General features: G+C 38.1%; 1 protein-coding gene across 2 annotated transcripts in view; it reads left to right on the forward strand.

Moving 5' to 3' along the window:
• Positions 1–14300, forward strand: part of CPXM2 (carboxypeptidase X, M14 family member 2) — a 128554-nt gene that overhangs the window by 77743 nt on the left and 36511 nt on the right. For both annotated transcript variants that reach the window (XM_057531229.1, XM_057531228.1), the window contains exons 5-6: positions 11953–12037; positions 13026–13176. In XM_057531229.1, the coding sequence (XP_057387212.1) occupies positions 11953–12037; positions 13026–13176 (236 nt within the window). The remainder of the gene's footprint in view (positions 1–11952; positions 12038–13025; positions 13177–14300) is intronic.

A 14300-nucleotide genomic window follows, 5' to 3' on the forward strand; every position in this document is an offset into this window, starting at 1 on the left:
TGGAGATTGAATTGACCCCTTTTCAATTTTTTGTTACTTTATTTTATTATACTTTTTTTGGTCTTAAAAGTAATGCTGCTATTAACATTCTTGTATATGTCTCTTGGAGCACATGTACAAGGGGATCTCCATGGTATGTACTTGGAGCAGAATGGCTGAGTCGGAAGGTATATAAATGTTGAGTTTAGTGGAATAATGACAAGTCATCTTCCAGAGTGGTTGTCCAAGTAGCCTCTCCTCCAGGAGTGTTTTAGAGTTCTTGTTGTTCCACATCCTCACCAACATTTGGTATTGCCATTCTCCTAAATTTTCAATATAAAGAGTGTCTTTTCAATATAAAGCAGTATCTTTCATTGTAGTCCTAACTTGCTTTTCCCTAATCACTAATAAGGTTGAACTTCCTTTCCCATGTTTACTTGCCGTTTGTGTTACCTTTACTGTAAAATACCTGTCATGTTTCTCCATGTTTATGTTGTGTTTTTCTCCTTTGTCTCATTGATTTATAGAATTTAAAAAATATATTCTGAATATTAATCCTTTTGTTAGTTAAATGTGCTCAGAATATATTCTCCCAGCTTAAGGTTTCTCCTACTGGTTTCTTTATGGTGTCTTTTGAAAAGCAAAAGTTTTTATTTTTAGTGCAGTTCAATTTATTTGTCTTTTATGATTAGAATGATTGTGTCATATATAAAATCTTTTCATACCCCATGGTTACAAACTAATTCTCCCATATGTTCATTAATTTTTTTTAAATTTCAAGTTTTACTTCTCACATTTAAGTAGTTAATCCATTTGGCTATGATTTTTGTAAAAGATGTGAAATGTAGGGTCTAATTTCAACTTCTTTTTATATTAATATCCAATTGCCTTTGGACATACCTTGTAATAGTTTATTTAGTTCCCATTGATATGTAAGACATCTCTATCAAGTTTATATATGTACATGAGTCTGCTTCTGGGCTCTGAATTTTGTTCCATTTACAATTTGTCTATTCATCCATCAATATCACAGTGTCTTAATTACTGAGGCTATAAATAAGTCCTAATATCTTGATAGGGCAACTCCCCCTTGCCCCCTGTTTCTTCTTCTTAAAAAGTGTCTTATTATTTTCTTTCCTATACATTTTAGTATCAGTTTTTCAAGTTTCTTTAATATGCTATTGGGATTTTTATTGAGAATTGACATATTTTTCTATCCATAAACATGGTATATAGAGCTCCACTTATTTATGTCTTTTGAAATGTCTTTCAATAAAGTGTTCTCCATAAATGTCCTGCACATCTTTTGTTCATTTTATTTCTAAGTATCTTATTTTTGGCTGCTTATGTATAGAACTGTGATTAATTTTTGTATAGTAGCCTTATGTCCAGTCATCTTGCTGAACTCTCTTATCAAGTCTAATAATTTTTCTAGTTTCTTTTCAGTTTTCTTTGTAGTCAGTTAAATTCTGCAGGATCTAAATTTGTTGCTTTTTGTTTCTTCTCCTTCTTTCCCATGGAGAATGTTTTCTTGTGTGTTTAATGATTTTTTAAAAATTGTGAGCACCTATGTGATCGAACTTAGTGAAACCTCTGAGAACCTAAATTGAAGGCTCTTTTCTTTAGAGGGGATTCATGTGTGCTTCTTTTGGGAGCTGGATGGATGCTGCTCTTCTGAAGTCATTTTAGCCCCCTTTGAGGGTCCAAGAAAAAGTCCCTGAATCAGTTTCCCTACCTTTTGTTGTCCCCAGGCGTAGTGTTTTGATACCAGCACTGTTATGTGCATTTTTCCCTAGGGCGACTCTGCCCTTTTTCTTTGCTCCCTGTTCATGTTTTTTTCAGTTCACAGATCTTTTTTTTTCCTTGGAGATTTCCTTTACTTGCTTGCAAGCCCACTGGTGTTTTAAAACATTCATTTGTTCTAATGTAACCAGGATCTCGTTGTACTGAAGCAGAAGGCTGTGTGAGCATTTAGTCTACCATTTCGTTGATGGTGGACATTCTTGGTTTTTATTTTAACCAAATTAACATCAGGTAGTAAAATATCTGAATGTGTTCCAGTTTTTTTCTTTGTAGCCCACCTCCTCTGTTTTCCTGATCTGAAGGAAGGCTGGATTGGTGGGAAGCGTAATCTCATACCAGGATAGAATTTTGGGGGAGGGGGGATTGTTTTTTATTTTTGTTTTTGTTTTAAGTGAGGGAGGTGGCTGGAGCCCAGAGGAGAGTCAGCAGAGCCTCTCGGCCTTTCTGCAGTCAGGGTGTCTTTGACACAAGCACGTCTTTACTTGGGCTGCATTGCTTTGAGTTGAAATCTCCAGTCGCAGAGAATTAAATGTCAAGGTGGTTTTGTGATGTGGAAAATCTCTCTGAGGGAACTGGAAACAAGCCACAAAGTGCTGTGAATTTCAAGCCTTCTCCAAGGATTAGGAGACAAGGAAGCATGGGCATTATAGCTCCAATTTTTGAAGCTGGCTCTCTAATAACAATGGATGTGTCAGTCACAAAAGAATAAAATATGCAGCTTTTATGTTAGATAAGGAGTGTGTTGCATTCACTAACCTGCCCCCAACCTCCTTCATTCCCCTCGGCTGCACACCCTTTCTCTGCCCTCTCACAACTTCATGCACGTGCCTCATCACAGCACTTAATCATATTCTCTTGAAATTTCTAGTTTACTTCCCTGTTTCCCTCATTAACCTGTAACAATCTTGAGTAAATAGATCATGTATAATTTATCTTTGTAGTCTCAGAGGCTGGCATGGTATTTGCAATGTAATAGCTGCAGGGTTAGGAACAGGACTTCACACATTCCATGTTGCCTTCATCTTTTCATGCAGGTAGAACTTTCAGACAATTCAGTCCTACCCCAGCATTACTGATTGGCAGATATCTCTTCTATCACCCTGGATTATCAACCTTCCTAAATTTAAATAAAAAGTAATTATTTATTTCTTTGTAGCTGTGACAGATTTTTATTACTGGGGCACAAAGGGTTAAGCCTGAATATCAGTCGCTCTCTGGAAGTGTCTGAAGGGAGCATGAGAATTATGTTTATAGTTCAACTGGTAATCCTAGATGTTGGTATAGCATTTGACAGTATATTAATTATGATATATTATTCTTATTAAGAGCTCAGATTTATGGAGCAATTATTATGTTCCAGGTGCTATGCTCAGACTCTGCATGCATTACCTCATTCACTCCCTGATCACTGTGCAAAGACATAGAGTTGTTACCTTACAGTTATTGTCTTACAGCTGGAGCCCAGAGGTCACATGACTCTCATGCTGGTAAGTGGAAGAACTAGGAGTTTAGTTTGGGCTTCTTGACCTCAAAGCCTGAGGTTGTAACCAATATACAATAACATCTCTCAATTTATAAATTAATATATAACCTCCTTGTAGGTATCATTATTTCCAGAAAGGTTAGGCAGCTTGTCAAGTACATGTAGTTAGTAAACAACAATGCTGGATTTGAGCTAAAGTGGTTAGCACTCATTTCTCTACTCATACTCTTATTGTACATTTATTTACTAAATGTCACAACAATAGTTTCAAAATGTGTGTGTGTGTGTGTGTGTGTGTGTGTGTGTGTGTAAATAAAACATGCTTCAGAAGCTAATAAAATCTAACTTTTAAAGTACTGAAAGAAAATAAATGTCAACCTAGAATTCCCAGAAAAAATATGATTCAAAAATGAAGGTGAAATGAAGCCTATTCAGACACTAAAAACTGAAAAAAATTATTGCTAACGTATCTGCTTTGAAAGAAATAACAAAGGGAGTTCTTCAAGCAGAAAGAAAATGATCTCAGATGGAAATATGAAAATGTAAAAATAAATGAAAAATATCAGAAAGGTTAAATAAGTAGGTTTATAATTATCAACCATACAAAACAATAGTAGTAATGTCTTAGAAAATTTATTTATAGAATTAAAAATAAATTCCAAAATCATGTAAAAGATAGAGGGATAAATGGACTTAAATTATTGTACAGTTCTAGTATTATCATGGAAGTGGTAGAAATTAAAATTTGAATAAGACTAGTAATTCAAGGATACATAGGTAATCTTTAGGATAATTATGAAAAGAATAGTGTGAATGTATAACTAGTAAGTTAATAAAGAGAAAATAGAATAATAAGAATATTTGATCATAAAATAAAAATTCACAAAGTAGAAAAAAGGAACGTGAAATAGGTGGGTCAAATAGAAAACAAATAGTAAGATGGTAAATATAAATCCAAATATAGAACTAATTACATTTAAATGAACTATATTATCCAATAGAAGAATAATATTATCATACTGCACCTAAGAAAAAACATGGAAAAATGAACTATGTGCTATTTATGAGAGACACAGTTTAAATTTAAGCAGTCAGAAGTTAAATGTAAAAGGATGGGAGGAAATATATAAATCTTAACCAAAACAAAGCAAGTTTAGCTATCCTACTATCAGACAAAACTGACTTTAAGGCAAGAGGCATTGATAGAAATAAAAAGGGATATTTCATAATCATAAAAGAATCAGTCTACCAACAATATATCACAGTCTCAAATTTGTATGTACTCAACAACATAGCTTCAGAATATATATAGAAAACATTGCAAGAACTAGGAGAAACAGACAAATTCACAGGCAGATTGGCATTCTTTTTACATACTTCTTTCTATAACTGATAGAATAAGCAGACGAAAAATCGTTATGGATGCAGAAGATCTGAACAACACAGTTAATACATTTGTTCAAAATTATATGTGTGGAACATTGCATACAACAATCACAGAACTGCAATTAATTTAAGTGCACATGGAATGTTAGAGTTGACTATATGCTGAGTCATAAAGGAAACCTCAACAAATGCCAAAGGATTGACATGATTTAAAGTATGTTCTCTGTCCACAATGGAATTAAAGTAGAAATCAGTAGTAAATAGATAACTGGAAAATCCCTAGTACCTGGAAATTTAAAATTATACTCCTAAATAGTTCATGATCAATGAAGAAATCACAACTGGAATTCATATTTTGAAGTGAATGATAATGAAGGTATGACATATCAAAATTATAGCATGTGGCTAAAGCAGTGCTGAAAGGGACTTTATAACCTTAAATGCACATATTAGAAATGCAGAAAGACTGAATATCAGTGATCTCAATAAATTGTACAAAAAGAACAGCAAATCAGACCTAAAGAATTACCAAGAAAAAGATAATGAAGATAAGAGTAGAAATTAATAAAATATTACTTTGAGCCTTAGGAAGTTGCTGATATTCAATCATTTTGATCTATAAAAACGGTAGTTTCATATGGTTCCTAATAGGAAACAAATAATAGAGAGAGTAAACAAGGCCAAAAGTTGATTCTTTGAAAAGATTAATAAAATGAATAAACTCATGGCTGATCAGGGAAAGAGAAGAAAAATCAACTACCAATGCCAAAATTGGAAAAGGGAGCATTGTTAAAAATCTTACAGACACTAAAAAGACAATAAAATGATACTAAGAACATGTTTGTGCCAATAATATTGAAAATAGCTGAAATGCAATAATTCTTCAAAAGACACAAGTTACTAAAACTGACAGAAGAAGAAATAGAATATCAGAGTGGTCCGATATCTACTAAAAATGTCAATTCATTATTAAATATTGTCCCACAAAGAAAACTTCCAGTTTCAGATTGTTTGAGTTCTTCCAAACATTTGAGAAAGGTATAGCACTTTAAAAAATCCAGAAAATGGAAAAAGGGAAGCATTTCCCACCTATAAGTTTGACATAACTTTGATATCAAAATCTAATTAGGAATTACAAAAAGCAAATTTATGAAAAAATTTCTTTCTTGAGCATAGATACAAAAAATCCTAAGCAACGTATTGCCAAATTGAATCCAGCAATATATGGATCCAGCAATCCATCACCACCAAGTGGGATTTATTCCAGGAATGTAAGTGTGGTTTAGCCACAGTTGTAACCAATTGCTATAATTCACCACATAAACAGAACTAAAGAGAAAAATAATATGATCACTCTGATAGATGCATAAAAGGCATTTGGGAAAATTCTATAGCCATTTGTGTTTAAAGGAAAAAAGATCCCTTTAAACTAGCAATAAAGAGGAACTTTCTTAATCTGAAGAAAAATATCTACGAAAAGCCCATGGTGGAGTATAGCCAAGTTCCTTGCAATGAGGGGCACTGGGGCTCACTACAGAATCTGCTTGGAGCTCCTGCTGTGACTCCAAAGCTTGTATGTACTGACTCATTTTGAGAACTAAAAGTTTTTTATAATGTGAAAAAAAAAATAGTGCAAACAGCAGGAATTACATATTCTCCTGTTATAACGTTAGAAAGTAGTTTGATAGAAGCTGAAAGACTCTATTCAGTATTTTCTGAACATAACATGATATGGAGCTGCAGCAGCCATCTTACAACCCGAAGATAAGAAGTATGAAAAATGAATATATCTTAATGTATTCCTAGACCTCCAAGACAAGTATGATAACTGAACGGCTAAGGATGTCTTCTTAGAACTTGGAGACAATGAGTATGAAAAATGAATGTCTACTGATGTTGACTCTGGAACAGTCAACCAACTGCATAAGTGCTAGCAGCTGCAAACATCCAGATTCTCTTGTTATGTGAGAAAGAATGAACTCATACTTGGTTACAATAAAAACAAACTAACACATAAACAAAGGAAAAAAACCCCTACTGGAAATGTGGTGAAATACTCAATGGTGAAATACTTAAACCTTTCCTTCAATCTCAGGAATGAGACAAAGATGTCTATTATTAGCATTTCTTTCAGCATTGAACTGGAGATCTTAGGCAGTATAATAAATAAGGCAAGAAAAAAAATAAATCTCTAACAATTGGAAATAAACAGAACTATCATTGTTCTCAGATGACATATCATGTCCTTAACAACATCCAAAGGAATCCCAAACTCTTAGAATTATTAATGAATTAGCAAAGTGGTTGGATACACAGTCAACATACAAAAAGCATTTATATTTCTACATACCAGCAACAAAAAAAGGAGAAAATAAAACTTAAAATATTTATAAAATAATCAACATCAACTAGGAATAAATCTAAGAAAAGATAAGTACAATAAGACCTAAATAAATAGAGGGATACACCATGTTTAAGGATTGGAAGATTTAATATTGAAAATGTTAATTCCTTTAAAACTGACCTATAGATTCAATGCCATCTCAATTAAAATCCAAAAGGCTTTGTTTTGGAAATTGACAATCAGATTCTAAAATTTATATAGGAATGCAAAGGGCCAAGAACAGTCAAGGAAATTGTGAAAAGCAAAAACAAGATGGGAAAATGTACACTACCAGATACAAAGACCTATTATAAAGTTACAGAATTCAAGACAGAGTGGGTTTAGCATAAGGTAAGGAACAATGGAACAGAATATAGCATCCCCAAACATACTCACACATGTACAGTCACGTGATTTACAGCAATGGTGTCGTTGATGTGCAATAGGAAAGTAATCATATAAATGGTTATGGATCAATTGAAAGCCCATATAGAAAACAATGTATCTTGACCCTTACCTCACACTGTCCAATAATCAACTTCAAGTAGCTTGCAGATCTAAATGTGAAAGGTAAAGCAATAAAGCTTTTAGAAGAAAGCATGAGAAAATATCTTTATGATCTTGGAGTAAGCAAAAATGTATTGAAAAGGGCACAAATACTGCAAACTGTAAAGAAAAAAATAAGTAATTGGACTATATAAAGTTTAAGAAATTCTCTTCATCAAAAAATACTACAAAGTATAAGACAAACTGGAGAAAATATTAGCAATCCATATATTTAGCAAAAAACCTTGTATCTAGAATGTATGAAGAACTCTTACAAATCAATATGACAGACAACTTAATTGATAAAAAGGGAAAAACTTGAATAAGCATTTCATCAAAAGATGATATTCAAATGCCCAATAAACATATAAGATGTTGAACTTCATTAGTCATCCAGTAAATTAAAATAAAAAGTACAGTGAGATAATAGGACATACCCATCAGAATGGCTAAAATGAAAAAGAAAGATAATACCAAGTGTTGACAAGAATATGGAGCAACTGGAACTCTCATACACTGCTGGTATAAGTGTAAATAGACACAGTTAATTTGGAAAACTACTGCAGATGAATGTATGTATATCCTAGGACCCTGTGATCCAGCAATTCTATTCCTAATTACACACCAAGCAGAATTCTATGTAAATTCACCAAAAGATACATACATAGAATTTCCATAGAACTACCACTATTCATAATAGTCTAAACTGGAAACTACTCAGATGCTCGTTAGCAATAAAATGGACAAATACTGGGTTGGCAAAAGATGTTATGGAAAAACTCGAACGAACTTTTTGGCCAGCCCAATAAATTGACCATTCTCAGAGTGGAATACCAGAAAGCAATGAGAATGAAAAAATCATAATTATGGGCAATAATATGAATTGTCAAAGACAAAACTTAGCCTGAGACAAAATGAACAAAGTTTGTTTATTCATAAACTCGCGGCAAGAGGACGCTCTGCTGTCTCTTTAAAGAGTCAAATGTGGTAAAAAGGCGAGTCAGTTTCATATAGTAAACAGGAAACACTTAGTCTCTGATTTCCAAGCATTCTATTAAGACGGAAGTGTTGGTAGTAGAGAAAGCTTTCTAATTAGTCCTAAAGTACTTTTAACCATGGTAGGTGGACAGCAAAGGGGCCAGCTCCCTACTGCCTGGCAGAGGAAGTTCTGTCTCTATCGAATGGCCTGCAGAGCCCATGGAATCACAGTTCTGCTGCCCTGTCCCTTACTCTCCTCCAGGATATCAGCTTCCTTTTGCATCCTCCAAAGTACCACAGTCTCATCTTCCTCCATCTATGAGATGCTTATAATCCAGTGGGGGATAAAGATAATTCTAGAAGGGAGTATAACATTACAAACAGAATTAAAATATGAAAGAAACGAACATATAAGGAAAGAAATTGGCTAGATTGGAGGATTAGGATAGGCTTATCTGATTAAGTTTGAGGTCTGAATAGTTTAGAGCAGGGGTCCCCAACCCCCCGGCCACGGACCGGTACCAGTCCGTGGCCTGTTAGGAACCGGGCGGCACAGCAGGAGGTGAGCAGCTGGTGAGCAAGCGAAGCCTCATCTATAGCGACAGCTGCTCTCCATCTCTCGCAATACCGCCTGAGCTCCGCCTCCTGTCAGATCAGCTGCGGCATTAGATTCTCATAGGAGCGCGAACCCTGCTGTGAACTGCGCATGCGAGGGATCTAGGTTGCACGCTCCTTATGAGAATCTAACACCTGATGATCCGAGGTGGAGCTGAGGTGGTGACGCTAGCGCTGGGAAGCGGCTGCAAATACAGATCATCATTAGCAGAGACGTTTGACCGTACAGAGACCATAATAAATCAACTGCTTGCAAACTCATATCAAAACCCTATCAGTGAGTGGCAAGTGAAAACAAGCTCAGGGCTCCCACTGATTCTGCATTATGGTGAGTTGTATAATTATTTCATTATATATTACAATGTAATAATAAGAAAAGTAAAGTGCACAATAAATGTAATGTGCTTGAATCATCCCAAAACCATCCCCCTCCTCGATCCGTGGAAAAATTGTCTTCCACGAAACCAGTCCCTGGTGCCAAAAAGGTTGGGGACCCGCTGCTTTAGAGGCAGACAGAGAACAGGAGGAGTCCGGACAAATGGAACAGTATGTGCAAAGGCCCTGAAGCAAGAGAGGGTATAATCAGTATCAGGAATTGAAAGAAAGAGCATGGAAAACAGGAGGTAAGCAAGGGTCTTATAGAACATGATGAGGAATTTGGTCTTAATACTAACATAACTGATATTTTAAGCAGGAGGTGACATATTAATATTTCATTAGAAAAGTAAACCTCTGACTGCATGATAGATTGGAGGGCAGTTTAAATTTCAGAAGACCAGTGGGAGGCAACAGCAATAGTCCTGGCCAGAGAGAATGGGCTGGATGGTGGGAGTGAAGATTCAGGGAGTGGAGAGATTCTAGAAGGATGTGGAAGGTACAATTGACAGAACTTGGTGATGGTTTCATTGTAGGGGAGAGAGGGAAAGCGGGGCCAAGGAGGACTCTGGGATTTTGTTGCCCTGGCTGAATGGCAGTACTTTTTCTGAGGCAGGGGCTCCCAGGTTGGGGTACAGAGTGGATGAAATAAATCAGTTGGTTTGGGCGTGTTCAATTAGAGACATCGCTGAGACGGTAAGTGGAGAGGTCAGATAGGCAGAAGGATATGATGTAGGTCTGCAGTTCAGAAGACAGGGCTGAGCCACATAATTAATTACCCTTCAAACATAAGTGTTGAATTTGTCCATATTTGGTTTTTTTTAAGTTTGAGAAATTATTACTTGGTTTGCATTTCCTTTTTTCTCTCTCCCCTTTTCTTTGGAGGACTTGTTTGGATTTTTCTTTCCACCCCTCTCTTATTGTTTGTGTGATTCTTTTGACTGAGAGGCTTCCTAAATTCATCACTTCCGCCCAGGCGGGGTACACCCCTCACCTCTGCCACCCCTCGCCTCTGCTGACTGCCTCGCTGGGTCACTGCGGGGCGTGATCAGCAGAAAAGCAGATGGCAAAGGAACTGCAGATGCAAGTCATTTGGAAATGATTTGAATGTTGGAAACAGTTTGCTATTTTGGGTGAGGATCATTTTCCAGTGCAAAGGGCCTGAGCTGTTGCTGAGGTGCCTTTCAAAAGGCATGCTTAACGCATCTTAATCTGCAGGCGTGGGCTCAAGTCCGTAACCTCCTGAGAAGGAGCATGTTGTTGGATAGATCCTGGCTCCCGGCAGGTAGTCACACAAAACTGGTGGACAGGTGAGAGAAGGGAGAAAGTTCAGCAGAGGGTTGGCTTCCAAGCACCTAAGAATCATTTTCGAACTAGTCAGACAATTCAGAATGAATAGAGCCAGCTGCTTTTCTAAACAAACTTTACTAGACAGTATTGATTTGGACTAGAAACTGAGAACCTTCTTGGGATCTATCTGGATCCTGAGTCCAAAAAGATTTCACAATATGAAAACAAGGATTCCAAATGCTTCAGCTGGTGGAATGTTCTAAAAGATTAGTACATTGGTGCTTAGTTCCAATATTTAAAAAATTTGAAAGGAAGACGCTCAGGAAGGCTTGTCTATATTGCTTAACAATTAATGTTATAAAAAACTGAGGCAGAAGGGAAAAATGTGTTTTCCACAGGAAAGTCATTTTTCTTTTGCTTATCAAATTGACCTCCACTCTGGGAAGTCAAAGTTTGGCTCTTTTACCCTCAGTAATTTCTGTGCAGTAGGATGTGATGAAAGGGGTCTGGCCTGGGGCCCAGATATCACTGGATTATTGCTGGCTGAGGAGTGGGGTGGAGGAATTGTCTGCACGGCTGTGACAGCCCAGGAGAAACCTCGTATGTCTTAAGAGACTCAGGCTGCTGTTTTTGTGGTTGGTGGGATCTAGTTTATTATGTTCCCAAACAGTTTCCGAAATGAAATTTCTAGGCCAACTTGCCACTTTTACTGAGGTTTCTTTCCCACGTGGAACTCTACTACTGTGTGTGATGTAAATGTTCAGTATAAACAAATATGTAAGTTATTTGTGTATCTTTATGTGCGTGACCAACATTTAGTTCTTACTGGGGGCCAGGCATTGTCCTAAGTGTTTAAAGGGTATGAAACCATGTAATGCTTACATTAATATTTCAAGCTTGGTGCTTTTATAATTCCCATTTCGTGGATGAATAAACTGTAGCCTAGATGGGTCAGTTACCTGGCCAAGGCCACAAGGAAGGTGAGCAGTGGGGGCCAGGGTGTGACCCAGTGCTGCCCACCTCTGGGACCTGCTTTCTCTATTGCTGCACCTCTGCATGGAAGAGGGAAACATTTTTAAGTGTGTGGTCCCAATGGTGTTTTATTTTTTCTTAGGAGTGACTGGGTAACCTCCTATAAGGTCATGGTGAGCAATGACAGCCATACGTGGGTCACTGTGAAGAACGGATCTGGAGACATGGTGAGTCTCTTCTCCCTCTGACCACGCCCTTGGTGTCTGGCTGTGCAGGGCTTGGCAGAGGCAGTGGACACCCGACCAGTGTTTGCACCTGGATGTTGCCTGGTCCTGTGTCAACCCAGACCAGCCATCCAGTCTGATGGAAAATGACCCCCTTTCCGTACCCTGAAGCTCGGAACCAAGTGGCCCACATTTAGGGCTCAAATTCAGAGCTGCTGGGATTCAGTCTCTTCCACAAGTCACAACTGAGCCCTGGAAGGTCAGCGGCCCCTGGGGAATGTTGGGGCCTGCACAGCTAGTCAATTATAGTAGTTCCCGAACTTTCTTTAATGACCCTGGTCTCTCAGCTCCACGCTTCCCTCCGGGTTAGCCAGTTCCGAGCTTATCACCCTCTTCCTCGGGTTCTCAAGTGCAAGTTCCAAACATGGTATCCAGTGCCTTCCAAGATCTGACTGCAGCCCCCATTTCAACCTTCCTTCTCATACTTACCGCGTCCTGCACCACCCCGCCCCCAACCCTGCACACAATCCTCTGTGTTCCAGTAACAGGGAGACGGTTGCTCTTCTCCTGAATCCCATCTCGGGGCTTCTCCAGCCATTGCTTCCTTTTCCTTAGAACCCCTCGCATCCCTCCACGTCTAAAGAGTTTTCCTTCAAGGCCAGTTCACATGGCACCTCATCCCTGAAGCGTGGCCTGGTCCTTTCCTTCTTCTGAAATCCCAGAGCTTTGTGGATGTCTCTTTGCCATGGCACTAACAGATTTCACCTACGATATCTAAATATAACACCCCTCCTCCTCCCTGCCCCCCCCCACTAGACTGGGGCTTCCTGAGGGCAGGGTCCAGGCCTGATCCATTTCTCCTTCCCCCTCACTGCCCAGCTCATGTTAGGTGTTGCTCGAGATCTTGTGGAACGAGTGAATTACTGACTCTTTCACGCCTTGATAATCAAGCTCTAAAAGAGCCTCTTTTTTTCCCCTTGTGCATTAATAGATATTTGAAGGAAACAGTGAAAAGGAGATCCCCGTCCTCAACAAGCTGCCTGTCCCCATGGTGGCGCGCTACATCCGCATAAACCCACAGTCCTGGTTCGATAATGGGAGCATCTGCATGAGGATGGAGGTCCTCGGCTGCCCGTTGCCAGGTGAGTCTGCCCGTGCTTCCTGCAGGGCAGGAGTGCTGATGGACCACAGGTGCTTAGCCAGCAAGGTGAATAAAAATAAGCCACACAACCTTTTTCTCATGTAAAAAAATACCACATCTACTAAGTTATAGCACCTGTTAACTTTACAGTGTGAAATGGGATAAATGGTAATTTTGCTTTTCATGTCTATTAATATTGCATGTCACATTGGTGTTTATGCATAGGTGAGTCATCAAATATACAATGGAATAAATTCAAAAAAAAAAAAATCTATGGGAAAATTTATGATTGTTCAAAGACCATTAAAAATTGTGTCAATATTAAAAAAAAATATGTATTGCTGGATTCAGTATTTTTTTTAATTGCAGCAATAAAACAGGTCTGTAATTTAAAAAAAAAAAAACAAAAAAAAAACAAAAAATACCACATCTATTGCAGAATATTTAGAAAACATAGGTAAACAAAAAGAAAATAAATAAAAATCTCCCATAACCCCACGAACATTTGGTGTATTAAAGTAACATGTCAGCTGTGGTTTTGCCCACTGGGATTTTAAGATATGTTGCAAGGTTGAAAATTCACTCAAAGCTACTACTCAGAAGCAGGCAAAAAAAAAAAAATTAGATAACATTTTTTTGGAAACACGTTTAATTGCCCTTGACTGCTCCTGCTACACTGGGTAGAGGAGATGGTAGGAGTTAATTTTAAACTTGACCGCGTACATAGTCTCTCTGTAAAAGTAGCTTCGCGTGGATGCCTGGGTCTTTGGGTAAATGCTTGCTCCTTTAGGTTGTGCTCCCCTTGCCCTATCTTCACATCATGGGATCTGGGTGTGACCCCAGAGTGACAGGAAGATGGGGGCTTGGATTCACACATGGACCCTTGCTGATGTCTGCTCTGGACAGGCTGATCTGGTTTGGCTTGCTGCTCTGTCGGCCTTTCAGAACATAAGAGTTTGTGTGCTTATGGAGCCTTATGTGACAGCCTCTTTGTCCTGTCCAGACATCTCCAGGGAAGGGAGCTGGCCTCCAGAACATTCCTAAGGCCCTGCACTAGGGCCTCTAGGAATTTCCACTTTCCTGTCCACCCACAGTCAGGCCCTAGGGAACAAGGAGCACAGCTTC

This window comes from Balaenoptera acutorostrata, chromosome 16 (assembly GCF_949987535.1).
Source record: "Balaenoptera acutorostrata chromosome 16, mBalAcu1.1, whole genome shotgun sequence".
NCBI classification, from domain to species: Eukaryota; Metazoa; Chordata; class Mammalia; order Artiodactyla; family Balaenopteridae; genus Balaenoptera; species Balaenoptera acutorostrata.